The 25,796-nt window shown below is 38.3% G+C and overlaps 1 protein-coding gene across 1 annotated transcript in view; it reads left to right on the top strand.

Annotated features, from left to right (window-relative positions):
• Positions 1-25,796, top strand: part of prex1 (phosphatidylinositol-3,4,5-trisphosphate-dependent Rac exchange factor 1) — a 167,461-nt gene that overhangs the window by 117,833 nt on the left and 23,832 nt on the right. Inside the window, 13 exon segments of the mRNA XM_052031374.1 lie at positions 1,208-1,394; positions 4,844-5,010; positions 7,534-7,645; positions 7,648-7,703; positions 10,187-10,247; positions 10,250-10,359; positions 10,362-10,389; positions 12,167-12,443; positions 14,820-15,020; positions 21,011-21,099; positions 22,111-22,193; positions 23,505-23,595; positions 24,319-24,447. Of these exon segments, the coding sequence (XP_051887334.1) occupies positions 1,208-1,394; positions 4,844-5,010; positions 7,534-7,645; positions 7,648-7,703; positions 10,187-10,247; positions 10,250-10,359; positions 10,362-10,389; positions 12,167-12,443; positions 14,820-15,020; positions 21,011-21,099; positions 22,111-22,193; positions 23,505-23,595; positions 24,319-24,447 (1,591 nt within the window).

Raw genomic sequence — 25,796 nt, 5'->3', positions numbered from 1 at the left:
GATAAATGATTTTTATCCATTTTTAAGCACTAGTTTGAGCATTATCATTGTCACTGGAAACGAACTCATTTTTTGTGGACTAAACAAAGATATTTAATCCTTTTGCACAAAGCAAGTGTTAATATTTATTTGGTTTATATTTTCATTTCACCTTGTTCTCACTGTAACTCTAGTTCAATGGGGAAACTTAAACTATTTGTAGAACATTGGAACAGTACAGCACAGTGCGGGCCTTTTGGCCCACTATGTTGTGCCGACCTATGTAAACCTGCCCCACAATCGATCTAACTCTTTCGTCAGCCCATAACCCCCCCCCCCATTTTTCGTACATCCATTTGCCTATTCAAGAGTCTTTTAAATGCTCCTATTTTATCAGTCTCTACCACCACCCCGGCAATGCATTCCAGGCACCCACCACTCTCTGTGTAGAAAACTTACCTCTGACACCTCCCCTAAACTTTGCTCCACTCAGCTTAAGTGGATGTCCTCTGGTATTTGGCTACTGCCACCCTGGGAAAAAGGTGTTGGCTGTCCATTCTATCGATACCTCTCATAATCTTATACACCTCTAGCAAGTTGCCTTTTGTCCTTCGCTCCAAAGAGAAAAGCCCTAGTTTGGTCAACCTTTCCACTTTCCTCGTAGGACATGTTCTCAAATCCAGACAGCATCCTGGTAAATCTCCTCAGCACCCTCTCTAAAGCTTCCACATCCTTCCGATAATGAGGCGACCAGAATAAACGCAGTTCTCTAAGTGTGGTCTAACCAGAGGTTTGTAGAGCTGCAACATTACCTCATGGCTTTTGAATTCATTCCCCTGACTAATGAAGGCCAGAATGCCATGTGCCGCCTTAATCACTCTATCAACTTGTGCAGCAACTTTGAGGATCTCTGGACTTGGACTCCAAGATCTCTATGTTCCATCCACACTGCTTAAAATCCTGCCATTACCTTGTACTCTGCCTTCAAGTTTGATCTTCCAAAGTATATCACTTCACACTTCTCCAGATTGAACTTCAATTCATTGTCACTTAATTAGTTGTGTGAAAAGTTCGAATACAAGCAAATACATACTTCACTAAGCAATGAAAACTAAAACAAATTGTTTTGTTTTAAATTTATTTTGTCAGCTCTTCTTTAAAAATAATTTGCTCAGATGAAAGCAGTTCAACAATCCTAATGCATTTTTGCCCTTCTTCCATGTTCAAGAGAAAAGTATCTGGAACCTGGATTTATAGAACAGTTGAAGATGTGGATGAAGAGGCAGCACAGACAAAGGCCGAAACGGATTGTCTTGACAGTATTTCTGATTTATCACTGCACGATAAGCTGTTAGATGTCTCAACTAATCAAACGAAAATACTTGATCACATTGGCGAGAGCAGACAGGAGGCGGGTATGCTGTGGTTAATTCCAGTGAAGATTTCACTAAAATTGATGCCAATGCCGATTTGTTCTAAACCCCAGTCTGTTAGGTTTAAAGTTCTTAGATTTGTCAGCTTAGCATAATTTATGGCCCATTTCCTTTAATTCCAAGTGGTATTTATACAACCACAAAGTCGAAAATGTAAGGGGGAGAAAAGCAAGCTAATGCGGTATTTCATTTTGCCTAATTTACACAAATAATCTCAGAAGTATGAGTGCTACTTAGAAGTCATGTTATGTAAACGAATGTATATCAAGCTGGTGGAAATTTACCAAGACAGAGTTCAGTTCCCCAGGTATTAGAATTGGTGTGACCTGCAGTATGAAATATCAAGCATCTTCAAAGTGGCTTTTGAGTTTTTTTGGCCATTTACAAACATTCTGAAAAGGAAGACAGTAAACATCTTCATTTTTCATCTGCACCAAGACAAGAAACATGGTTGCATTGTTGGTCACATGTTTAGTGTGGCTCTTGCCTGTGGCTGCTAATGGCCACAACTTGGTGAAACTCAGAGGGATGAAACAACACATCTTAAGCATGTTGGATTGCAAGGCTGGTGTATCGGGAGGTTTGTGCTAACAGTGATGAGTTTTAAAACAAAATCGTGCTAGAAAATTAATGGGTGTTTTATCGTCATGGTGTGAGGCTTATTTCGTGTTCTTTGAACTTCTGCTTTTAGGAGACCATTCATTTACCTGTGACAGATTTTACTGTAACTTTCATAATAAGTACTCAAACTCAAGCTGCTTTCATTTTCAAGGAGTCCTGTTTTTCATCAGAATTTTTTCTAAATTAGCATTCCTTTAAAATCAATTCATGCAGTGCAGCCTAGAATGGGGGAGGGAAGTATGAACTTCCTTAAAATAAAATGAGAATTTTAATGTTGTTTGTTTTAGTTTGGGGCATGTTTCCATGCTAATTATCTTTTACTGTTGAGCATATTCCAATCCATTCAGAATTGGCCCTTGGTTTCTGTCCATTAAGAAACTACATTCATTTGCAATAGCTTAAATTTATGTGGGGGGAAGTGGTAGGGGGAGGGAGGAGAGACGCGGTCATAGAAGAATCCAGCACAGTAAAAAGCCATTTGGCCCATTGAGTCCTTCTGACTATCAGCCACCAATTTACACTAATCTGACATATTCCCATTTTCTCATTCCCATCAATTTTCCTCAGATTCCACCACTCATCTACACACAAGGGGCAATTTACAGTAGCCAATTAACCTACCAACTCGCACATCTTTAGGGTGCGGGAGGAAACCAGAGCACCCAAAGGAGATCTGCACATTCATAGGGAGAGCATGCAAACTCCACACAGACAGGACTCAAAGTTGGGATTGAAGCCGAGTCATTGGAGCTGTGAGGCAGTAACTGTTCTCACTACTGCATGATCCTGTCTTTTGCGAGCTGCACCAATTTGCTAATTTCCATTATGAGATTTCCATTTTGATACACAGAGGCAATCCTGATATTTAGAATGGTTTCTAACTTCCTAGAACGCATTCTTTTCAAGCTTTCATTAACTTTGCAGTTACGTGTTACGTATTTGTCCTCCTGATGTATTTAATGTTTTATAACGCCCTTTGGTATCTCAGAATCCTAGAATATTCTTAAACAATAAGCAGTTGAATAAATCAAAGTCAGTGTTTTATAGATACCAGGGAAGTGAATTTTTAATGCTTATTTTCATTCTTGGCATTAATTGTGTTGGGTCAGCAATGTGCAGGCAATCTCTGGACGTTTTTAATTGTAACATCCTGAAACGATCATCTCAAAAGTGCTGGTGATCAGGGAAATAGATTTCATGGGAAAAGGAATGTACAACTAGTGTTGTGAACATGTTCACCTGTTCAAATAAGCAATGGCTGCGCCGTACTAACTATTTATGATTGTCCAGAATTTGCAGTCAGCCCAAGATTTTAGTGTTGACTTCTGAGTGAACTCTGTCCATAACTGGGGTGCTCTGGACAGCTGCAATATGATGGTGAAGAGTCACTTGGATCCCTCAAGATAAGGCCCTACACAGTGGCAAGGTTTTCTTTGCTGTGATGCGAACTTGTTGATGGGCCAAAACAAGCTCACATTTTTTTTAAAAAAAACGTTTTTCAATAGAAACAGAATTAGTCAGATGAATTACCAACCCCCCCCCCCCCCAGTCCAGATCTCTGCACACCAGCAGTCTAATCGAAGCTGACTGCAGTTTTACATATTTAAGTAATTTTGAAAAATATTTGAATAACAGCCTTTTAATAAAAAAACACTGAATTACTTAATTATTTTAAAATTATCTGTTTAACTCAGCCTTACCATTGTAGCCACTCTTGTAGTCATTCCCTGCCATTGAAGTGAATGGCAGAGCACATGCTGTGCCAGGTCCAACCTGTTTCTGGACATTAGTGTAGAGCACAGTGTTCAATCATGGTCAAAGTATTTGTGGCTCAGACTTTGGGACTTCAACATTTGCTTGCAGAAAATACAAAATTGTTCAGAGCTGCACGAGAAATGTTGATGGATTTGCCAATATTTCTGAGCAAAACCAGGCAAATGCCTTGCTCTTTATTCTAAATCTTGTATGTTTCAAGTCCTTGATAACTTTACCTGGCAAAAACTTAACAGCCTTGCTTTTAAGTTGGCCCAGTATCCAGTGTGTTGGAAAGGGAGTTCCAAGTTTACCCTGTCTTTAATGTGAAGCATTGCTTTGCTATTCTACTTCTAAATATGTAGTTTCTAATTTGTCTGCTACCTCTAACTTTGAGATTATGGCCTCTTGATTTCCATATTCCCATCACGGGAGATGGTTTTTCTCCTCTACCTTACTGAGTCTCATTTTTATTTTGAACAACCATTGCCACCACACTTTTTTAGCCATGATGCCCTTTAAATCCACCAACTATTTGCCACTTTGCAATAATCTTAAATTGTACTCATCTTCTATTTCCATCCTTCCCCCTACCCCACCCCATCTCTTGAGTACAGGTTGTTAGAAAAGGAAGAACGTGGTTAATGATCTTATCACAATCTCAAGTTGTCTCCAGTGTGCTTCACAAACAACTTGCTGTTTATGTATATGTTTGAGGAAATGTTCGAGATAAAATTCTTGGATTAATTGTCTCCAGGCTGACTGGCTTGTTTTCAAATCCTTTTAACTCCATGACCATATGATGTGGTCTTGGCTTGTGTGAGAAATCTCCTGTAAACAATCAGAAACTAAATACAGAAAATTTAGTTGGCTTGAATAATTCTGTAAATTTATTTGGCCTTCTGGTGACATAGTATATACTGACCTCTGTCAGTGAATGACGAGGTTTAATTCAAAATAATAAGTCTGTTTATTATGCATAATTAATCTAACAAGTGAATAATTGAGGCTAATTTTCATTCCACTTTTGAGGAGTAATCACTTTTCAAACCTTGCAGACTTGCATTTGAGTACTGATGGGACTACCTCTCAAGTCAGCATGACTGTGGATAACGTGCATCTGGAGCACGGCGTTATCTATGAATACGTCAGCACTGCAGGAATCAAATGTCACGTCAAGGAAAAAATGATGGAGCCCAAGGGATGCTTCAATTTAACTGCAAAGGTACAGTTTATTCAATTAACCCTTTAAATCCCAGTTCTTGTGTAATATTGTAAAATACTGATTTTATTTTCCAATTATTAGCCAAGACCATCTCTAAATTACACCACTGGTTCTTCTAGAGATGTGCTGAGAAACTCATTTCCTATAGGTAGTGCCAACACACCATATACTGACAGCAGTGAATTGTATTCTAACCTCCAGTATTCATTAGGAGTCATTTATTGTACTGAAACAGGACCATTTCATCCCAATGACTGCATGTCAACTGTCAATCACCCACTTCCACTGATCTCAATGTCTTCTTCCTACATTCTTATCAACGTGCCCCAGATTCCTATCACTTGCTCACACATTAGGGGCAACTTTAATTGGCTATTTAACATATTAACCTCTGTCATTGGGAAGTGGGAGGAACACAGAGCATTCAGAAGAAACCCACACAGTCAGAGGGAGAACATGTAATCTCCACATGGACACCTTTGAAGGTCAAGATTGAACCCAGGTTGCTGGTTCTGTGAGGAGGAGCTCTGCCAGCTATGCCGCTGTGTCTTTGATTTAAAAGACTATGTACAATATGCTGTCACCAACTTATAGCATGTTTAGTACAATGGACTAGGGATTGGCTTCCTGCCTGTGGTACTGAGGAATGATTGTATTTGGAAAATCTTCACTTTATTATTGAATACAATCTAATACTCTGAGGGACCTGTACAAGTCAAACTTCACTGGTTGGTGATAAATTGTTACTAAAGAGATGCTACTGTTTTCGTAAAGGAATAAATCATTTACAATTGATAAAGTTCAAAATTTGCCATTTTACAGAGCTGCCCCCACCTAGTGGTGACCACCCTGGAAGATTTGCCAAATGATGGAGAAACAAGTGGGAGCTTGGTGGAGGGAGGGCATAGAGTTCAGGTTACTGGAAGCCAACTCTTTTTTTAAATTCTGTTTTAAATCCAAATCAAAGTGGTTCAGAAATGTTGGTACCAAACTGAATTGAGAAAAATGTGCCCATTGGCAAGTGTGCTGAGTCCTTGTATATTGTAGAGTGGATTTTGGCTGCCATTTCAGAATCAATTGATGAGTCATAGCATTAACACTAGTTACAGTTTGATATCAGACTTACTATTACCAGTAACATGGAGTCTGTCGGTAATGCTGTTGGTTAATGAGGGGAATTTGACTGATGGCAATATTACGAAACATTACCAGTGCAAGTTCATTGACTACAATTAGAATTAAAATCAAAGTTTTCTTCGACCACTTCTCTCTCTGAAATCCCTTTGAATTTTTTTCTTCACCTGCTTGCAGGGTTTTCCTGATTTCCTGATTTTTTCTTGCACTATAGACTTGCTGTGCCAAATATGAGCAAAAGTACCAAACTGCATGAGGCCCCAACCTTTAACGAGATTAACATTGCCTGTCTGGTTAGCTTAGTGCATCGTCACGTGCAGGGTTTGGCTCTGATAATGGAGAGGAAAATGGATGGATGGACCTGATAGGTTTGTCAGATTGTGTTGTATTTTGTGAGACTGCATGTATATCATTACCTTTGAGACTTCAGTGAAAGTTATTCCATCAATAATCATAGGGACGTTAATCATCAATGCACGTGTGATGTCGCGCAGTATATGAAATGGAAGCTCAATTGTGTGCCAACTTAAAGTTGTAGAAAATTTACAACACAGGAGGTGGCCATTTGGCCCATTTGTCAGTATCAGTAAGGGTTTTTGGGAGGGGGTGGTGTGGGGATACTGGTGAGGGAAGAACTACACTGTCTAATCTCACCCTCCAGCACTATCTGTGGCATTGCAGCGTTATGTCTCTTCAAATAGACATCAAAGTACTGTTTGAATATGTTGAGGATTTCTGTCTACAATCCTTTAAGTCAGGGAGTTCCAGACCCCACCCATATTCTGAGTCTTAAAAAAAGGTCTTTCCTCATTTCTTCTCCTCATCCTTCCAATGGTACTTTAAATTGAAACCCCCTGGTTTTTGTACATCTACACTAACTCCATTTGCCTGCATTATGTCGTTATCCTTTGTTTAGTTGGTAAAGAACAGCAATCTAAATGCCTTTTCTCGTTAGCCACCTTGCTGACCTTTCTTGCTACCTTTTAAGAGTCAGTGTAAGCAGGCATGCCAAAGGTCCCTGTGTTGTTCCACTCCACTCAATGTCCTACTAGTTCTCGTGTATTCCCTTGCTGCCTTGTGCCTCCCAAAGGCATTAGCTCACCTTCCTTAAATCACTTAAATTGAATGTGCCATTTTCTGCCCTAATGACCAGATCATGTTTATCTTGCAGCTGGCAACTTTTATAATAAAAAAGCTATCTTTTGATTTGGATAACATTTGGGCACTTGCTTTGTATTTAAGAAGAAATAAGGGTAGGGTTGAACAGACGTGAACAAACTGTAAGCAAAGCAATACAGTTCTAGATCAGTGGATATTTTAACAGAATTTTTTATGCTTAATTTTCTCATTCAAAAGTCCTCATGAACTAACATTGCCTCTTTTTGTCAGATTTTAGAAGCTTTAGCGGCAGATGATCGTCAGTTTATAAAAAATTGCAGAGGATTGATAACCTTCCAGAAATTCTATGATCTTTAAGCCTCAGTTCGAATTCCGCATCTGTGTAAAGCAAGCTCGACACTATTGGCACGCGAATTGCCAAATACTCAAGGTACAAATCTGCTTGTGTACTTGTGGAATCCAACGAATTAAATCACACTCGTGAGGGAATTCTCTTTGGATGAAGTTATCCGTATTATAGTATAGGTTTGTGGAAACTGTTATAAAGAAAAATATTGTGCTTCTATTAAAGATAATATTTTAAGCAGTGTTAAACAGCAACTTGCATTTGTTTTAGTTTTTTGTATTTGATCAAGAATTTGATTTGCTGGGATCCAATACTTGCTAACTAGTTTCTAATAACAGTGCTTCTCATGTTAGCTTACAATCCACATTCTGAGTAAATCACTAATTTTTAATTGGTTTTAAATCAAATTTTGTTTCACATTTCACGGATTATAGGATTTTTACCAATGGTTTGAGGATCACATTGCATGATTCAATCCATTTTGCCATGAAAATTGCAATTTAGTGATCCAGATGAGAGTTGAGCTTTGCGTAATTCACTTGGATCTAGTTACATGTTTGACTTTGTTTCCAGCTCTGCTCAATAATGCCCTTGCAATTTGGCTCGTCCTCCACAATAGTGTGCTATATGGCATGGTCCCAGTCTTCCGTTATGATTATGATATCTGTTGATTTGATTTTGTAACTAAGTTCAAATCCAGTCTCCAAATTATAAAGTCACGCAGCATGGAAACAGGCCCTTTGGCCCAACTCATCCATGTCAATGGTGTTGCCCAGCGAACTAGTCCCATCTGCCTGTGTTTGGCCCATAGCCCTCTAAGCCCCTCCTATCCATGTACTTATCTGGATGGCATTTAAACGTTGCTAATGTGCCCACCTCAATTACTGTTTCTGGCAGCTCATTCCAAATACGCACCACCCCTTGTGTGAAGAAGCTGCCCCTGATGTCCCTTTTTAAATCTCTCACCTCTGATCTTAAACCTAAGCCCTCTTGTTTTTAGCATCCTCTTCCTGGGAAAAAGACTGCGCTTTCACCCTGTCTATGCCCCTCATGATCTTATATACCTCCATCAAGTCACCCCTCAATCTCCTACATTCCAGGAATAAAGGCATAGTCTATGCAACCTCTCCTTGTAACTCTTTACCCCAAGTCCAGGCAATATCCTGGTAAATTTTTTCTGTACTCTTTCTAGTTTAATAACATCGTTCCTATTACAGGGTGACCAAAAGTGTACACAATACTCCAAGGGTGGCCTCACCAATGTTCATAACTTCCCAACTCTTATACTCAATGCCCTGATTGAATGCCAGCGTGCCAAATATCATCATCATCCCCTATTTACCTGTGATGCCGCTTTCAGCGAATTATGCATTTGCGCTCTTAGGTTCCTCTGTTCCCTAACACTCCCCAGGGCCCTACCATTCGCTGTATAAGTCCTACCCTGGTTTGATCTCCCAAAATGCAATACCTTATTTATCTGGATTGAAAGCTATTTGCCAATCCTCAGCCCACATACCTGGCTGATCAAGATCCCCCTGTAATTTTTCAAAACCTTCTACACCATCTACAACAACACCTATTTTGGTATCATCTGCGAACTTACCTGTCATGCCTTGTACAGTCACATACAAGTTGTTTATGTAAGTTGCAAACATCCCAGCACTGTGGCACACCGCTAGACACAGGCCTCCAGTCTGAGAAACAACCCTCGCCCATCACCCTCTGCTTCCTATCACTGAGCCAATTATGATCCAATCCACTCTGTCCTCTTGGATACAATGCAATCTAACCTTCCAGGCCAGCCTGCCATGAGGGACCTTGTCAAAGCCTTGCTAAAGTCCACATAGATAACATCCACTACCCTACCCTCTTGGTTATCTCCTTGAAGAAGATATTGTGTGAGGGTAAGAAATCTTTTTGTTGCCACCTGCAGTAAAATGGTATAGATATGCATGAAATTAACTGAGATTTTCACAAGTAATTGAAACTGTTGCTGCACATAGTTAGCAGTGAATCTCTATCCCTGCTCATAATATGAAGAAACTGTAGCTATGTCCAGTATGCTGCCTTTCACTCTTGGTAAAATGGTTAAAATTGGTGCTTTATTTGTCCTGGTTCACTGTTAGTGATAATGTTTGGTTGCTATGCTTGTTTGATGACACCTCTGTTTGCTAAACATGAAAAGGTCTCTGACTGTTACCAGAATGAAGTTAGCATTGAGTAAAGGGAAATCCACACCACAGTTTGCCAGATTCTGTCTGACCTGCTGAGTATTTCCAGCACTTCCTGTTTTTGCCTTAGCTTATTAGATCTTTCTTATAGGGTCACCTGTCGCATAGCTGCTGATGGCAAAATCCAGAGCAATAGCTTCATTTCCTATTTCTTCATCCTCCCCACTTCACCCCACCCTTCTATGAGTTCCCTGCATTACATCAGTTTAAAATTTCTTTGGTATGTACATACTGTTCTTAAAGTGGAAGCACTCGACACTCTGTAACTTGTACTTTTTAAATTTTGCAAACAGTTGAATTTTCATAAATGTGTTTGTTGAATTGTGGTTATCTGTAGTTTGCCCAGGAATTGAAAAGCAGAGCATGGCCTTCCTTCAAGCAAGCTTCAACCAAGTTACACCTGTTAAATGAACTGATTTTTGTCCAACCAATTGTCATGTCAATGTAATGGAAGTATCCTGTCCAAAAAGTACTACCTCTCTTGGAAGATCTTTCAGTATACGTTTTGGTCGAAAAAAAATTCTTTCCTTGGCTTGGAGCAAGATCAAGGTATTTAAGAAGTGACTGAAGTTTGAAGTTCAGTGTCAATTTAGGATCAATTCTCGCTTAATTGAAAACATTTATATAAAGCTCCTGTTAAATTTTGCCATACTGGTTGTAAGAGGTTTAGATGTATGCTGTAGTTCTACAGATGCTGACAAATCTCTGGTGCCAACACAAATCTGAATTCTTCATGTTTAGGCCAAGTCAAAAAATGTTTGCTCATTAAGACTGATCCCATCTTCTCCACACACCTAAGTTCTTTTGTAGCAGGGCCCACCTGAAAAACCCAACCAAAAATCTCGCACAACTTTCACAAGCCCACGGCTGCCAGAGCTGTTGGTTATTGCAACAAAATTGGGAATATACACTGAGTCTTTTGCATGGCACTGATTGCGAAAAACTTATCCGCTGAACCTTTTGAGAGGATGGATTCATTTCTTCAGAAAATAAGTGCTGCAAACTCTTTCCCATCTATGTCCCATCCATACCTACCCATTTTTCTGCTTGAAACAATGTTATTGGGCCTTCATGAAACCAAAGAAACAGCAATATTTACCTAACCCTCAAAGAGAAAACTATTTACAATTCTTCTGAAAATGGTGATTATTGGTTTGTCAATTTTTACACTTTTTAATCAGACTTAAAAATTGATTAATAGAAGTATTAGCGAATGTGTAGAAATGTTTTATATATTGAATTGGTTCACAGATCAACGATGACCTTAATGACAAAATAGACTAGGGGTTGGATAGCTGTCTTTGTTCCTGTCTTTATAACCTGGATCCATGAATACAGTTAACAGCTTGTCAGTGGTGTTTCCTAGCAATCAGGTACTCTCTCCCTTGCACCACAGTTTGAGGAATTGGCTTCTGCGTGGGGTGGGGTAGGGGGGAGTGGCGAGGGTGGTGGTTGAGGTGGTGTTTGCCCATCACAGTCAAGAATGCCAGAAGAGAAAAACAAAACTAAAAACCAAGCTGTTTTCATTCTGTGATGTTAATTTCCTCAGTGAATAAAGATCCATATTTTTAGAAGTAATTTTTCAGAGCCATAGTGTCTCAGCAATTATTTTCCTGCTGCACAGCCGAAGATATGTTGATTAAAAGAAATCTTGCCTTTTTTTTCTTTGGCCTGAAAGTAAAGGACACTTTCTCTAAATTTCTACCATGATGGTGATTACACTGTAAATTTCATCTGCTAAGAGTGCAACAATGCAGCCCAGAAATGACTGGCAGACTTGCCTTCATATCATGTCATTGGTCAGATTTTGTTATCCAAAAATGTGTTTGACATAAGATAGCAGGTTTTTGTGAGGCAGAGGCTATTTTGTGGTCTTTCTTTCACTTCACAAGCTTTGGACTTTCCCATGGTGTTATAAGCCTAGTTTGGGTTGGTAAATGGAAGTTGCACTGATTTCCCTCCCTGAAGTTGGATTCTGTGATCTATCTAGCTATAACTGGCTGGTTGACCCAGACATGAGAAATTTGACCCTCAAGATAGTTCAGTGCTTCACTGTTGGTAACAATGGGTGCTTAATTTCAGCCATTTTTCACCCATTTCTTCAGCATCTCAAAAATGTGTAATGTTCAGTGGTACGAAGATGAGAGATTCTGCTGATGCTGGAATCTGGAGCAACACACACAAATTGCTGGAGGAACTCAGTGGGTCAGGCAGCATCTATGGAGGGAAATAGACAGTTGACATTTTGGGTCAAGTCAGTAGTATTTTCATTGTTATCAAAGTAATTGATTGGTGTACATCATTGAAATGTCAGTTTTGCTTACAGGCATTATAAATCCCATGAACTACACTCGGCACATCACCACCACCATGGCAGCACCGCTATGGAAATGTTTCATTGGGGAAGATGGAGAAACAGGTCAACGACTGGATCCAGATGAATTATCAAACCAACAAAATGGAGAGCTGATTCAAGAAAGTGGAGGCTTGAGCAATCTATTGAAGCCGGAAGACATGGAGACTCAGGACTCTTTCTTCCAACTTTTTAATAAACTGGAAATCTCTCTGAAGGAAATGAAGCAATATGTAACGCAGATAAATGCGTAAGTGATTTGTGGCTTTGAAATGAATATCAGTTATGACCCATTTTAAAAATTCCACTTTAGCTAACTGGGTTTTAATTTGTTGACAGTTTTGCTTTGTGGCTCAGCTGCACTAATTGATACTTAAATGATTGAAAATGCCAATTAGCTTGCTGTAAGCTTCTTACCCAGAAAAGATGGTTTGTTCTTCATTTGGAGAGCCATATCATTTTACAAGTGCTGTTGTTTCTGCAGGTATTGGGATCTTTGCAAGTGCTAGCAAGTAATCATGGAGTCACAGCAGCACAGCTAACTGAGCTGCTGCTTCACAGCTCCATCGATCTGGGTTCATTCCTAACCTCTGCTGTCTGTGTTGAGTTTGCGTTTTCTCTCGAGTGCTCTAGTTTCCTCCTATATCCCAAAGACACGTGGGTTGGTAGGTTAATTATCCACTGTAAATTACCCCTACTTGGAAGGTGAGTGGTAGAATCTGGGATGATTGGAATGTGCAGAGAATAAAATGGGGTTAGTATAGGTTCACTGTAACTGGGTGCTCGCTGGTCTGCATAGACTTGGTGCACCCAAGGGTCTGTCCTATACTGTGATATTAGGATAAAAATAATTGAAACCTTAAGAGAATAAATGGTCAATTTTGGGTTGAGAGGCTGAGCAGCGAGTTGTCACAAAGATCAGTGTTGAAGCCCTAGCTGTTCAGTTTCTATCAGTGATTTGCTTGAGGAATCAAGTGTAATATATCCAAGTTTGCTGCTGCTGATGTTGAGTGGCAATGTAAGTTGTGAGAAGGTTACAATAGGATATTGATAAGTTAAATGAATGGGCAAGGGCATTGGGAGAACGTGGGGGGAATAAAAAAAAAAATGGGATTAATGAAGGATTAGTGTTAATGGGTGGTTGGTGGGGAATCATTAGGCTGAGGGATCTGTTTCTGTGCTGTATCTCTAACTCTATAACATGCAGAAAAGAGCGAGGGTCATCCACTTTAAGTCAAAGCTGAACTGTGAATGTTTTTTTTAAATAATGAGATTATAAGGTGTTGGGTGTTCAAGGCCTTGCCTGTGAATCACATGGTTCAGCATGAGCAGAAAGATAATCGGTATCTAGACTTTTGTTGCAAAGAGCATTTGAATGATGAGTCAAGCCAATGTGCTCCAATTATACAGAGTCCTGATGAAATCCCATCTGGAAATATTCTGTAAAGGTCTGGTCACCTAAACTAGGAAAGATATGCTTATGATTGAGGGAATGCAGCAACATTCACCAGGTTGATTCAACAATTGAGGTAGGTTGGTGGGAGGTGTTGATCGTGTGAGGGAGAGATGAAGCAGACTGGGTCTACACTACAGAGAATATTGGAAGAATGAGAGGTGATTTTATTGAGATGAAACAAAATTTCTTATGAGACTGGATAGGACAGATGCACAGGATGTTTCCCATGTCTGGGGTGATTAGAACCAGGGACCACTGTCTCAGAATAGGGGATCGTCCAATCAGGACAAGAAATTTCTTCATCTAAGGCTTAGTGAATCTTTGGAATTCACTACCTAAGAGAGCTGTTAGGCATCAATTGTGTACATTCAAGAAGGAGATAAATAGATTATTAGGTATTAAAGGAATCAAGAGATAAGAGGTTAAAGTAGGAAGGTGGCAGTAAAGTAGAAGATCAGCCTTTATCTTATTGAAAGGTATAAAAGGGGCTGAATATCCTACTCCAAATTCCAAAATTTAAAGAATTAGTCATAATAAACTGTAAAATGATAGCAGAATCCTCTGAGAAAATGTATGACTTTATGTAGTAGGTAATTTTCTTTTGAACCATTAAATCCTATATATGAAAAGAGATTGTTAATTTAATTTGTATATAGTGTGCTTTGGTGGTTATACCTTCGTAGCACCTGTTTGGACTTCAAAGCAGTTCAGCTGGAAGATGCTTCCAAAAGTGTTGTTTCCTTTGGTGGACTATGAACTTGTGTGTAGTGTACAGTTGGCACGTTTGTGATACCGGACTGAGAACCTCAGAAGCTGGAGGATAAGCACCCAATGAGATTCAAACTCTCTGCTTTTTCAGCTGTTTCATTTGACAGGGGATAAAGTACTGTTTCCATGGCAGCCACCCATGACCTGGAATCAGTAACCTTTGGGCATTTTCTGCATTATGGTCCAACTATAAATTGAATCAGTCTGTTTGGTTTGAATTGTGGTTTTCACCTCTAAATTGAGTTATGTGTTCAGCAAATACAAGAAGTGGTGCCTACTCCATCTGAAGTACAAGCTGATTATTTCCAGGTGGCTTGATGGGGGGAAAAAAAAAGAATTATTTCCAGGCACAAGGTATTTGTTGTAGATTAGAGACTAATGTTGTTCCTATGGTGTCTGCAGTCTGCTGTCCTCAATAACTGAACCTGCCCCTTCTGAGGCTTCGGAGCACAATTCATCAGAGCTTACACTTCCCCCATCAATGGAAGAAAATGATATTGACAAAGCTGAACACTGTGGAACAAAGAGAGTCTGCTTTGTGGTGAAGGAAGAGGAGCAGGATGATTCTGGACATGACACAACAAGCTACAGGGATTCCTATAGGTATGGCTTTTTATTAATTCTCTTAATGAGTTACCAGCAACCAAGCACTTTGTAGATCTTTCAATATTTAATAATAATACAAATATTGTATTGGTCCTTTTTAATCATAGAATGTTTCAGCACTGAACAACCCTGTTAAGTTTGCTCCAGTTTTCTTTCGCTGCTGTCACCTATATTAATTCTATTTACCTGCTCACTTGCTGCACCCTTGAATACTCCTTTCTGTCAGCATTATTATCAACCATTTTCTGGTTGAAATTCTGTTGTTAGATTGTTTTTAAAGTTATTGCTTGTTTCATTATTCTTATTGGTCTTGTGTGGTGGAATTGACTTCAGCACTAGTGACATCAAAGAAATGTTGTGCAGTGTTTTGATGTCACTTCTGGTACAGTGTGCCCTTGCACTTGAGCCTAATGCACGTAGAAATCCCAGTGATAATGGCGGTCTATATGCCCCTCCATATCCAAACATTTTGACCCATCTGATTTAAAATTCCTAATACACTGCCTTTTTGGCATTCTGAAGAGTTATCAAATAAACGGCTGGTTTCTCACAAGAAGGAATTGAAAACAAGACGAAGCCAAATTCCCTGGTTACTTTGTGAATTTATAGATGTAAGTTATGGATTTGAGTTTGGTGAGAATCCTAATGCAAGTTGTTAAATGAGATGACCAGGCAAGTGAATATTTGGAGTTTAAAAAAGTTCTATTTAACAATCTAAAATAATGTGCGTCAGGTAAATTATCCCTACGGTCAAGGAATGTGGTGCTAAGCAACAAGGCGATACAGTTCATGCCTAACAACTAATTCAGTTTTGGCATTTTCGAACAACATTTTAAAACTAGGCCTTGTGGCAGATGTTAGGCTGTGTTGGTCGTAGTCACCAGTACGCAATTGCTTCAGCCATATCTGATGCTTTTATTCCAGCACGATGAGAAGGTGAATTCAACCAGACTTGTTTGATATTGCCATGCACGGTCTGTTGCAGCAATAAAGATGTTTTGTTACGGTATCTCTGGTAATTGTTCTGGCATCTCAGCACTTTTTGATGTGCCCACTTCCTCCTCCAGAGTAATCACTGAATTAGTGCAGAATTTGGTATATTTTATGGATGCATGGAGAATAATATAGATGACAGTGAATCAATCTTGGTGACAACATTGCTGTAAGTGACTTTATGCACATCCCCCACCCCATTTTTCTGAAGAAATTACCCCATTTTATTATTTTGTAAGAAGTCGCTGCAGTTTTTTTTTTAACTGCTGTTTAAATAGTGCCTTCTGAGCAAATTGATTTGTTTTTTGTTGTCCTCCTTGCCTTGCCTTGAACCGATTGGCTGATGAGTTGCTGTCAAGAAATATTCGGGTCTTACTCGAGATTGGGAGCAAGTCCCATCATTAATTGCTCTTCAACTGAGTGGTATCCTGGACCATTTCAAAAAGCATACTGCTGTGGGTGAGAAGTCATGTTATAGGTTATACTGAGTGAATATGGCGCACATAATCTGTGAAGGACATTCATTAAACAGGTGGGTTTTTATGACAGTTTCAGAAATGGTGAAATTACCAGACTATCTTTTTATTCCAAGTTATTTAATTAATTAAAGAAATTGCTTGAAACACTCAGCATGTCATTCAGCATCTTAGAAAGAAAACTAGAATTAATGTTTCAAGTCACTGACTTATTCGTCAGAAGATCAGACCCTTCAACTTGAAACATTTAACTCTGTTTCCAGCCTTTCCATTTTTTTTTTTACAGGTATCCAGCATCTGCAGTTTTGATTTTTTTTCCCAAATAAAATAATTTCTTGATATAAATTTCTTGCTTCCATGAATGGGAATTCATAACCCTTTGTACAAAGCTGCGGATTGCTTGCCCAGTAACACAGCCACTGTGCGGCAGTTTGAGTTGTGACATGACGGACCTCCTGGTCTAACAAGCATTCCTTTGACTTTTGGTTTGTCCTGGAAGAAAATGAAATTGAGCATCACAGTGAGAGTAGAAATTGTTCATAGCTGAAATATATACTGACCTTCTCTCCCTCCCTCTTCCCCCCCCCCCCCATGACTAATAGCTAATCTTATTCTCTCCTCTTAATTAGCATTCATAGGTGTAAGTAGCTGCGCTGCTTTCAATTACAGCTTTGAATGTATGCATCTTTTCTGGAAGTGTTCACTATATTAGTTGTGGAAATATTTTTTTTGTTTGTATAAATTGAATTGCATGCTGAATGTAAATAAGCAACGTCATCTGCCAGCTTTCAAACAAAATCTATGAAATTAATCAGGAACTTTATGCTATGATTTTTATGTGGTCTATAAGACTTAAAAATGAAGCATCAAATAGTAGTAGTAAGTTTGTTTTTTTTCTTTTCAAAATGCAGACACTTAAGTTGAACAAATCAATTGCTCCATTGTGCACTGATTTGAAACAGATTTACTTCTTGCAACTTGTTCATGGTTGGTGTAGGTTTGAAATACCAGCTGTTTTAAAGATTTTTTTTCCACTGGTCTCTGAAACAATGTTTCTCACGAGTTCAGTTCCACGCATTGAAAGTTTTTTTGTCCTTTTTTTCATGTTTGGGTCTTGCAGGTGGTGAGGTGGGGAAGAAAAAATGTTTGTTCAGGTGTCATCTACATGTAGTTTTTTTTATTTTCTGGCTATTTCCACCAGTTTTAAATTTGGATACAAAACTATTCTCATAATCATTTTTCAGTTCCATAACAAGGATCATTAAACATTCATCGCATTTTTACTTGAAGTGTGTGAACTTAAAAAAAAAAATCTTTGTTGCTTCCTCTTGGAGATTAGAAAAGTTGATTGCTAGTTTTCATAAATGGTGTCAGAGCTGCTAAATAAATGCAATCTAATCTGTGCCCTTTTGTTGAAGAGAGTGTGTTTCGTAATAAATCTAATTGTTGCTTCAACAAAATTCATGGAGAATTCTCAAGGAAATTTTTGGCATCACGGCTTCTTTTGCAAACACTACTAGCACCCAGTTCCAAATTATGAATGGAGATTCTGGTCGCGCTATTCATGAAGGGCACTGTTAGCTGATCTGGCTGAACCATACACAGAAGTTGATGTTTTCCATTCAGTTACCTGTATAATGTAGACTACCAACCACCCTGTATTTCTACATCCAAAATGAAATGAAATACTAAGTAATCATATGTCTGATTTCCAGTTCCCTGCAGGGTGTGTTGTGTTAAACGGGAAATCTATTTCCAGTGTGAAATCCTACAGAAAGTCTGTGGGTATGTACAGGTGGCATGACAGCAAAATACAGAGCAATCACCCAGAAAATGCTGCTTGTACCTGCCACTGTCTTCTGATTTATGTAAACCAATCCACGCAACTTGCAATAGTACTCATTTGGATACTCTGCAGTGAGGGGATCTTGCGTGGTACAATGTAAATGATGTAGTAGAAGGGATGATGCAGAGGGGACTCTGCCTACAAAACTGAAAGTAAAAGGAATTACCTCCTCAGGATTGCTGCCCTGCTAAGCTGCCAGATGGATTGAATGTTTCTGACTTTCAGCTACACGCTAAAATTATTTTTATTAGTAAACCTTTGTCGAAAATAATTAAACAGTTTTTAAAGTTAAAATGAAAAAATCCTAAAATGCATAAACATCAAAAAAAAATTCAGAGTTACGAAAATGGTTATTCCTCCGCAGTTCTTCTCCATTGAAATGGTTGTGCCAGGATTCTCGTGTGGATTTTCCACTACTAAATGCTGGGAATTACTGCTACTTTGCACTCCCATGCTGCATTGGGTCATCGTTCATTGTAAAATCTGGGTTGTCTTGTAGTTCATTTTCCAAAGATTATTCAATTTGGATTGCAAGCTTGCATTTCATGAATGATGGCCATAATCAGTCTTCAGCTGAAACCACCAATTTTCATTGAGTAGTATTAATGCACAAAGTAACATTTAGGCTGTTTGAAATGCCAAAAGAAAGATACTTTGATGGTTGCTTGTGGAATATGTTAGTTTTTGTTCATTCTCTTTGTACCTTGCTAAGTGTTTTCACTCAGTGCAGACCTCATCTAACTTTAAACTGTGACTAAAGAAATGCTGGATATTCTCCTGTAAATACCTTAGCTTTTCTTCATCAGGTTTTAATGCATGTGTACGACAAGGCTTTCTGCAATGTCAAAGAGAATTGGATAAAGTTGTATTTTTAGCAAATTAAAATAATTTGTTGGCTCAGCCACAATGTGCCTTGTCACAGATCTTGCACTACTCAACTTTTTACGTGAGCTGCAGGTTCTCCCATTTGCAAAGACTTTGTAGCTACTGGTTTAGTTAAACTTTAAAACAATGATATCTCTTTTGTGAATAGCTCAGACTTTTCTCCAGTTAGTTGTAAGGATCATGGTCAAAAGCTTGGCAGTCATTTTCAAACTGCAAACCATGCAATTCCAAATAATTCCTAAGAAAGGTGATGCTTTTTCCCTTCCACACCAACCTAATGTTCTGTTTAATCAAGCCTTGCTGTTTCTACATATTGACTTATTAATCCAGCTAATACCAGTCAATTGTTGATGATGATGATTTCCAAAATTATCTGCATTATTCATTTTGTGAATTGCTCCAATTTCCCTCCCTGAGACATGACTTCAAGGCAGCATTGAACTTCTATTATTAGTTCATCACTTTTTTTTACTTAAGAGTCTGAAATGCTGTGTCATTACTGGCAATTTCTTGTGATCCAGCAATATTCTTTTTTTTAGAAAGAATCAATCTGTGCCAGAATGATAGTGATTTCATTTCCAATTTCACTACATTTGGACTTCAGTACTTTATTTGTTACAATCATCAGTAATTTAAATTGAATGCATTCATTCTATTCTTTCAAATTCTGATTACTACAATAAAGCATAATTGAGCTATTGTAGTGACAGGCTTTTTTCCCCAAAAGGATCAATGTGTAGCCGAAGCAACAGATGGTCACTGACTGTAATGATTCAGTCATAACTGAATTCATAGAGTTTTAGAAATATAACTTGTTAATATATTTTATCTTGCCCTTGTGTAACATTTGAGTGCAACTGGTACATAGTATAGTATGTGTTTGTGTGTGCTTTGGATAAGAAAGTAGGGAGGTCTTTTATATGTTGCCCTCTGGAGGCAAATACTGGAAAGGTGTGAATAATTTCCTTTCCTAGTATTTCTGTTATTTAAGCAGAGGTATAATAAAGGCCTGTAAGCTGTCGGGTGCCAATTTGAGTTAAATGATATTACGGTATAAAGTGAATTTTTTTAAATACTGCCTCATATATCACAGAGAGGGAGAGTACTGGTATATTGACAAAATAGTATGTGGTTATTCCCATTCACGACTATATAGAGTTGTGCAGATTATCTTCAATACTTCGTACAGGATGTAAGGATTTTATAGTATATCAATTAGACTCCTCAGCTACCTGTAATCATAAATCTTTTGCCATATACACGACTGATGTCAACTGCCCATATGAGAAAAGGGAACACTTTTTTATAAGAATGTGAGTTGGTAAGCCTTATCATGATTTGATTGCATTTTATTCTGAATTACTCTGGTGCATTAAAATCTTAATTCATTATTTTTAAGATATCTGTTTCCTGTGGCTATAGACAATTGTTCATTATTTTCTTTTCTCTGAAGAGTCCATGATGCATTGTGTAGCATGCTTTTAATTATCTACTTTAGTCTTGTATAGAACCAGATTTTAAACATGTACAATTTTCTGTGCTTGTAAGTAACCTTGTGTACTAAAAATTTTGTTGGCTTAAAGCAGAAAAACAGCAAAAACTTGATAGACTGCCAGAATTTTATGAAGTTTCAGTGAGCATAATTCAGCAAAGTTTCATTGATGATATTTAAATGGGTATTGGTCTTTGAGTTCCAACCTAGTTGGTGAATGGGAAAGTTATGACTGGAAGTGTGGTGAAGGATTTTAATGTAGAAAGTTCCACTTGTTTTTTTTGGTATCTTACAGTGAGTGCAATAGCAACAGAGACTCGGTACTTTCCTATACCAGTGACCGCAGCAGGAGCTCCTATCTTGGAAGTGATGAAATGGGATCAGGTGAGATTTTCGTAGCCTTTCTGTGTCCAAAATTTAACCGACTTATTGTTTGGCTAGGTTTTGACCGCCAGTCTCGGGTCAGTACAATGGTGACTGGTGTTCAAAATAAGACATATGCAACATTTTGCATTTGTAATTAACATTAACGTTGCTACATACTGTTAACTTCAGTCCATCCTGTCGTAATAGTATAACTGTTTGAACTGAAACTTCTGGATTCTGATAACAACAATGCAGAGCTGCATGGAAGAGGATTTGCTCCATAGTTAACATTTTCTCTACATTTTTTCTGCATGGCTTTTGATATTTGCCTGTTTTCCTTAACCATGAGATATTGCTGCCATGTATGTTTTGTTGACATTGCCACTTATTCCTCTAAGTTCAAGTATAGGGCAAGCCTGCTTAATCTTTACTTGTACGACAAACCTAACATTCCCACGAATCAATGTGGTTACCCTTTGCTGCACCATTTCTGTCACAAGTATACCGTTAGGTTGGCAAGTTTGTTGTATTCCTGATGCAGACGCCATCAGAACCCTGTATAATTACAGCAAGGTGGCTCTATTCCTGCATCAAAAAGGATACCATTTGCCCCTTTAATTGCTTGTTGTCCCTGTATGTTAACTTTAAATGCTTTCTGTGCAGGGACACCCAGGTTCCTCTGAACACCAACACCTTGTAATTGCTCACCATTTAAAAATGCTCTGCCTTTCTATTTTTGCACCAAAGTGGATAACCTCACATTTTTCCATGTTGAATTCCATCTTCAGTATCCTCCTCCATTCATTTAACTTGTCTATTTTCCCCCTGAAGCCTTACTACATCCTCCTCACAGCCCACACTGTGTGCATCAACAGTAGAACTGAGTGCAAGTTTGAGAGACTTAGGTGCATTTTATATCACCTTCCAGTATATGATTTGAAGATTAACCAGATGAAGAAATGCTGTACCTTAACCTACTTGTATAATTTTATTTTAGCAAAACTCATTCTTTTTTCTTATTTAACAAAGGGGATGAACTGCCTTGTGACATGAGAATTTCTCTTGATAAACAGGACAAATTACATGGCTGTCTCGAGCACCTCTTCAACCAGGTACAGATACCTTAAACATTCATGTACCAATCATGTCCCATAATACCCATTACATCAAGTTTTCACCCCTTGCTTGTCTGCAGTTTTTTGTGTCAGATTTGAAATTGCTGTTTCAATTTTAAAATTCAAAACAAGCACCAAATTCCAATTTTATAGATAAGAATATCATCAGAAGTAGAAAATCTACTGTGGATATATGAAACCAGCTAATTCAGAATAAGCAATCATTACCAATGAAATTGCACAAAATTTTCAATTTTGTAATTGTATTTCCTAAAATCAAAATGAGTCCTGCAACATTATAGGGCTGCCTCCTGTACAAGTCTGAAGTCAGACTTGCGTTCTTGTGGGTTACCTAATCGTGCCATTAGTAGCTGATGACATTCCACAAGGTAGCAACATTCAGTTCCATTTGTACATTTGTTTGCATGATTTGTCACAGACCTTAACATTCATAGAGCTGGCAAACCCCCTTGTCTAGTGTAATATTTAAAACTTAAGATAAAACCACATGCATTAATTAATTCACATCTTGCTTTCTTCACCACAGCTGAAGGTGTAGGGGTGTTGTGTAGATAACTGCACAAGATGTGAATAAAGTATCACTTTTTTTCTACAGTTGATATGAGTTCTATATTTTACATTAACTGAGATCAGAAAGAGAATTATACAAAAGGCATCCTGTTGCAGCTACATTTGACGTATTGAATAAACTGAACACCCATGCAGGAGGCAATAATCAGCAAGTAGGGAATGGCGAGGAGTAGTTATTTTATTTGTGATGTGTTTAAATAGTTTGTTTATTTTTGTTCTGATCATTAAAGTGTACACTGAGCTCTGTAAGTACTCGAACATCACTTAAGTGATCCTGCTTTAACTGTTTCCAACACTTCTCTGGTAGTAATGTACTATTTGTCATCTGTGATGAAGAAAGCAAAATGTGCATGAATTTAAACATGAGTTTTATGTCAATTTTTAAATAATTTTTGGCTTTCATTTTAAGCAGTACATAAATTGAGACAAAAGAGCTATTTAATGATATTGCAACAGGAGATATTTATTTTTGATGACTTAGTGGAGAAATATTATTTACCAGAAAAATGCTAGCTTCTCAACCTATTAGGTAACTCCTTAAACCTTGCTATCACGTTTGCCCATTCCAACATCCTCATGTCTTTTATGAATCTCTTTCTCACTAGGGTCTTTTATAATTCTCAAACACTGTGAAATAAAGCATCCAAACCAAGTACTGAAAATATGTAAGACATGTAAGCAAATTGTGACCCTCTTTTAATGTTTGAATTCTTCCAGGTGGATTCAATTGATGCACTCCTCAAGGGGTCAGTTATGGTCAAGGCTTTTGAAGAGACGAATGGCATCAATACGGAATACACTGTACAAGGTAGCATAAGCATTCAAATTGTAATTATTAATTCTAGCTTCTAGTTTGAAGTTTTGGATCTTTTAAAGACTTAAATCTCTATTTGTATCTGCCATTGACAAAGTGGTGATCAAATATTTTTAAATTGGATTGTGCAAAATGAAACCTTTAGGGCTAATCTGTTGAAACATTGGTTAACATTTGTTCATTCATTTTGTTTACAAATGAGTACTGATTCATTTTGCGTTGATTAATGTCCTTGTCTAAGTATGGGCAATTACCAAGTTGGGGGGAGAAACGTGCTACCTAATGGGTAAGCAATCTGAAATATGGAGCAGGGCAAGGATGGCAGGTTTCTTCCCAACGGCAAGCAAGATGGATTTTTACAACAATCCATTTTCCATTTCATGACCAGATTCACTGATGCTAGCTTTCTATTTTGGGTTTAAACTTTCATCTCTGCATTTAGTTAGTGCAGGTTTCCAGATTACTGCTCCAAGACACAATGATACCATTGCTACCATTCTCGATTGGAATTGCAGTGTTAATGAAACCTGTTGGTGCATTACCCTTTTTCCCTTTTATACAGCAATTCAGCTTGTGGGGAACTAAGTGCAGCAAATCTGAATTTCTCATGCACAGCATTGCTTCACCAGTAGATCATGTGTTGCTTACACCAGCATTGTAGCTCTGTATGAAAGTTATTGCAGAAATTTTGGTCACTAACTTCCTGAATCCCTTTAGAATTTCAACAGAAAGTTGATCGGAATATAAAATGTCGAAGTATAATCCAAACTAATGTGCAGGAAGACCCATGGAACTTGCCTTGTTCAATCAATGCCTTGGTGGACAATGTCCAGGAGTATGTGGAAGGTCAGTGATGTATTTGCTATGAATTACAGGTCCAGTTGTTCCAGCAGCTGCCTTCCAGCATCTTTGGATAACAATGTTGATGAACAGGGCATAACTAAACACATTCAAATCATTTTTACATACCTTCACCTTTTTTTGTTATAACTTGGGAAAGATACAAAGTGCATTCATCATGGGCTGTCCAGATGAAGTATCTGTTTGACACAGGTCAAAACCGAATTGAAATAGACCCTGGTACAAATGCATGCATTCTCAATCCTTTGATGTCTTGCACGTTTTGTATTTTAAATAATTTATTTTCTAAAATGCAATCTGCAGGATTTACAACGAACATAGAACAATCCAAGTAGGAACAGGCCCTTCAGCCTGTGATGTCTATGTCAAAAATGATGCCAAATCAAGCTAAATCTCTTCTGCCTGTACGTGATCCATATCCCTCCATTCCCTGCATATTCATGTGTCTATCTAAAGCCTTTTAAACATCAATATTATATCTGCTTCCTCCACCACCTTTCCAGGACTGTCTGCCCTATCTGTGCCTCTCATAATTTTGTAAATGTCCATCAGGTCTTCCCTCAGCCACCCACACTCCAGAGAAAGCAACTCAGCTTTGTCCAACCTCTCCTTATAACTCATACCCTGTAATCCAGACAGAATTAAGGTAAATCTCTTCTGACCTTTTCCAAAGCCTCCACATTTTTCCTGTAATGGGGCGACCAGAATTGTACACAATATTCCAATTGTGGCCTAACCAAATATTTAGTTGGATTTACTTACAATTCTTAATGCAGTTCCATTGACTACTTGATCACTAGGGAATCTGCTAATGGAAGGAGCGGGGATGATATTCTAATACTAAATTGCATCGAAATTATTAGCATTAATGAGAAGCCATTAATCGAATCACAGGAACTGCAGGGAGGACGACTCCATTTGGCCCCTTTTGCCTTTCAATAAGGTTATAGCTGTCACTTTCCTGCACCAAACACATAATCCCATCATTCCCTTAACATCTTAAAAAATATATTAATCTCTGTAAATATACTTAGTGAGCTTCCACAGCCCTCTTAGATGGGGAATTCCAAAGATACACCATTCGCTTGGGAAGATTTTTATTTCATCTATTCTGAATGGCTGATCCCTTATTTTGAGACTTCATCTCCTGTTTTTAGACAATCTATGCAGGGGTGATGTCATCCATGCACCTACCCTGTTAAAGCTTGCAAGAATTTTGCGCATTTCAATGCAGTCGCTACTCGTGTTCTTAAACTTAAGGGAGTATAGATCCAATCTGCTGAATCTCTCCTCGTATGACAAGGTTGTTTTCCCAGAAGTCAGTCAAGTGAACA

This window comes from Pristis pectinata, chromosome 16, assembly GCF_009764475.1.
Source record: "Pristis pectinata isolate sPriPec2 chromosome 16, sPriPec2.1.pri, whole genome shotgun sequence".
Classification (NCBI taxonomy): domain Eukaryota; kingdom Metazoa; phylum Chordata; class Chondrichthyes; order Rhinopristiformes; family Pristidae; genus Pristis; species Pristis pectinata.
The sequence above is the reverse complement of the archived record's forward strand: the minus strand, read 5'-3'. Positions and strand labels throughout refer to the sequence as shown.